The sequence below is a fragment of the Malurus melanocephalus genome, unplaced genomic scaffold (genome assembly GCF_030028575.1).
Source record: "Malurus melanocephalus ecotype Western Australia unplaced genomic scaffold, MMel_1.1 scaffold_102, whole genome shotgun sequence".
In the NCBI taxonomy this organism is placed as follows: domain Eukaryota; kingdom Metazoa; phylum Chordata; class Aves; order Passeriformes; family Maluridae; genus Malurus; species Malurus melanocephalus.
Genome location: NW_026623334.1, coordinates 269371 through 271717, shown reverse-complemented (window position 1 = coordinate 271717; position 2347 = coordinate 269371). Strand labels below are relative to the sequence as shown.

Below are 2347 nucleotides of genomic sequence, written 5' to 3'. Positions count from 1 at the left end.
CATAAGTTTGCCTTTTGAAAATAGGTAGTCTTATCCACAGGCTAGTGGAAACATGCCCATAGCCAAGCTTCCACAACAACTCCAGTATCTGGTTATTTACTTACGAAATCTATGCCTACCTTCTGAAAATAATTCAGTGGTTTAACTCTGAAATTATTTAGTAATGAGAATGTGCAGTCAGTGTTGGTACTACAGTGACAGACACAGAATAGGTCTCTCTGTGTTCAATTCAATGGGAGGTATAAAACTTATTTCATAATATTTTTGTGCTTCTTTTCCAGAGGAATTCCCAACTATGACTTCAAGATCGGTAGAATCACATTCATTAGGAATTCACGTCCACTGGTTAAGAAAGTGGAAGAGGTAAATGAAGTTGAATCCTCTCCAGTTTTGCACAGAATTAGAGCATTATAGTTATACTTAAAATTTGTGGCCCCTCTCTCCCCCCACTTGTTTTTTTACAGTATGCTTCTGTTAAAAAGTGGTAGTAGGTTTAAAATGGTTTGAGTTCCATGAAATAACCTCTGGTGTACTTGTTACTACTAATGGAAAAATGGCCTGGTGTCAGTTCAGTAAGATAGTGCACAGTCCTTTCACTTGCTGAAAGGTCACCAAAGTGCTGCTCTTTTATTTTRAGGAAGAAAGTGGTTTTATCTAGATTAAGGATGTAAATATCTACAGTCAGTGGCTGCTCTGGTGAAATGTTCTTGCTAACAGTCATTCAGCTTCCATCACACACAAGCAGTGAGCAAAGAGGTAACAACTTTTTATCCCCCTCTTTCGTTTTTTTCAGGATGAATCTGGAAGCCGGTTTATTGCCTTTTCAGGAGAAGGCCAGTCCCTGCGCAAGAAAGGAAGAAAGCCCTAAGTTATGTACCCTCAGCTAGTTAGGGGGAAAATAAAATAACAGTTGCAGCATATTGGATCTTAGTTATTGCACTTGAGAGATCATTTTGCAACACAGGAACACTTAATAGTTTTGGTTTTGGTTTCATGWTTAGAGTTGGAGTTGTCAGAGTGTCTTAATTTTCASTTGAAAATTAAGTTCTGGGAATTTGGAAGGAGCTTTTTGTATGTGTTGTAAAGAGGGGAACATAGATCTCTGATGAACCTGAGAAGTAAAACTAACAAGAGTCCCTTACTAAAGATCCGGTTCTTAGACTACATCCTCCCCTTATCTTCCGAGTGATGATGGTCTCATGTTGCTCTGTGCTTGTTWTTTTTCTCCCTGTATATGTATTTTGCCACAATTTCAGGTCAGCTTTTTGGTGTGGTGCAAATGAAGGGTGACTTTGTTGTTTAGGACCTTTGTGCAGGGAGTCTCTTCGAGCTTAGCTTCAGGTATTGGGTTATTTAATCATYCTAAGCAAGCCCCCTGTAATTGCTTTTTATATTTATAATTAATAACATGCCTTTTAATAGTTCAGATACTATAACGTAGTGTAGCAATCTCAGGCACGAGTCGGGAGAGGAGAGACCCAGTTGCACTGCCCTGGTGCCGCTTTGGAATGATGCGGGTTGAATCCTGTGCGTCCTCTGCCGGCGAGCAACCCCTGCGCTCTTCGAGTAAAGGTTCTTCSTAACCAGCTGCGTCCGTGTGTGGTGATTTCGGAGGAGTGGGGTGTGCCGGGGCACTCAGCGGCTCCTCGGGGGTCTCCCCGCTCCTCCTCCAGCCGCGCCCGGCGATCAGAGAGGCTGTGCGCCGCCGTGCTCACGTGCCGGTGTGCGCGCAGCCATTGGCTGGCAGGCCCGGGGCCGCTTTGTGCCGCCCCTCGCCATTGGCCGCGCCCGCGGGTGCCGCCGTAAGCGCGGCGGCCATTGGTGGCGGCGCAGCATGGCGGGCGCGGGCGGCTCCTGGCGGGTGAGCGGGCGCGGTGCCGGAGGGCGGCGGGACCGGGACCGGGACCGGGACCGGGGYKGGGGTTGGGGGAGCGGCGCGGCTCAGCTCAGCCCGGCCGTGTCTGTCCGCAGCCGCCGCGGTCGTGCGAGGACTACTGGGGGGAGTGGAAGCATTGCCGCGGGCTGCGGCACGCCTTCCACCACTACTACGCGCACGGGGAGCTGCCGGCCTGCGACCGCTGGCGAGAAGACTACGAGGCCTGCCGCGCATGGGAGAGGGACCGAGCCGCCGCCGCGCAGGTACCGGGCCCGGAGCTGGCTCACCGGGGCTCTAGCGGGGCTGCTGAGATAGAAACCCCGCAGCATTGGGGGTTGGGGAGGGGCTGGAAAAGAGGGCGCTGGCTCGGGGCAGAGGTGGATAGGATTGTCTTAAAATCCAGTTAAGGATCCAGGGAGTGTTCTCCGTGCTCAGCTGTAAAAGCTCTTGATTTCTATTACTCTGACATTT

At 49.9% G+C, this 2347-nt stretch overlaps 2 protein-coding genes across 3 annotated transcripts in view; both read left to right on the top strand.

Annotated features, from left to right (window-relative positions):
- The window catches only part of UFD1 (ubiquitin recognition factor in ER associated degradation 1), a 7376-nt gene extending 5804 nt beyond the window's left edge, over positions 1–1572 (top strand). Inside the window, exons 6-7 of the mRNA XM_057369105.1 lie at positions 202–363; positions 794–1572. Of these exons, the coding sequence (XP_057225088.1) occupies positions 202–363; positions 794–868 (237 nt within the window). The 3' untranslated portion in view covers positions 869–1572. The remainder of the gene's footprint in view (positions 1–201; positions 364–793) is intronic.
- Positions 1573–1658: 86 nt separating this feature from the next.
- Positions 1659–2347, top strand: part of CUNH22orf39 (chromosome unknown C22orf39 homolog) — a 2257-nt gene continuing 1568 nt past the window's right edge. Inside the window, exons 1-2 of one of the 2 annotated variants that reach the window (XM_057369034.1) lie at positions 1659–1861; positions 1972–2321. In XM_057369034.1, coding sequence (XP_057225017.1) covers positions 1835–1861; positions 1972–2283 — 339 coding nt within the window. In that variant the 5' untranslated portion in view covers positions 1659–1834 and the 3' untranslated portion in view covers positions 2284–2321. Of the gene's footprint in view, positions 1862–1971; positions 2322–2347 lie in introns of those variants that run through there. The other variant, XM_057369035.1, reaches the window with a different exon arrangement.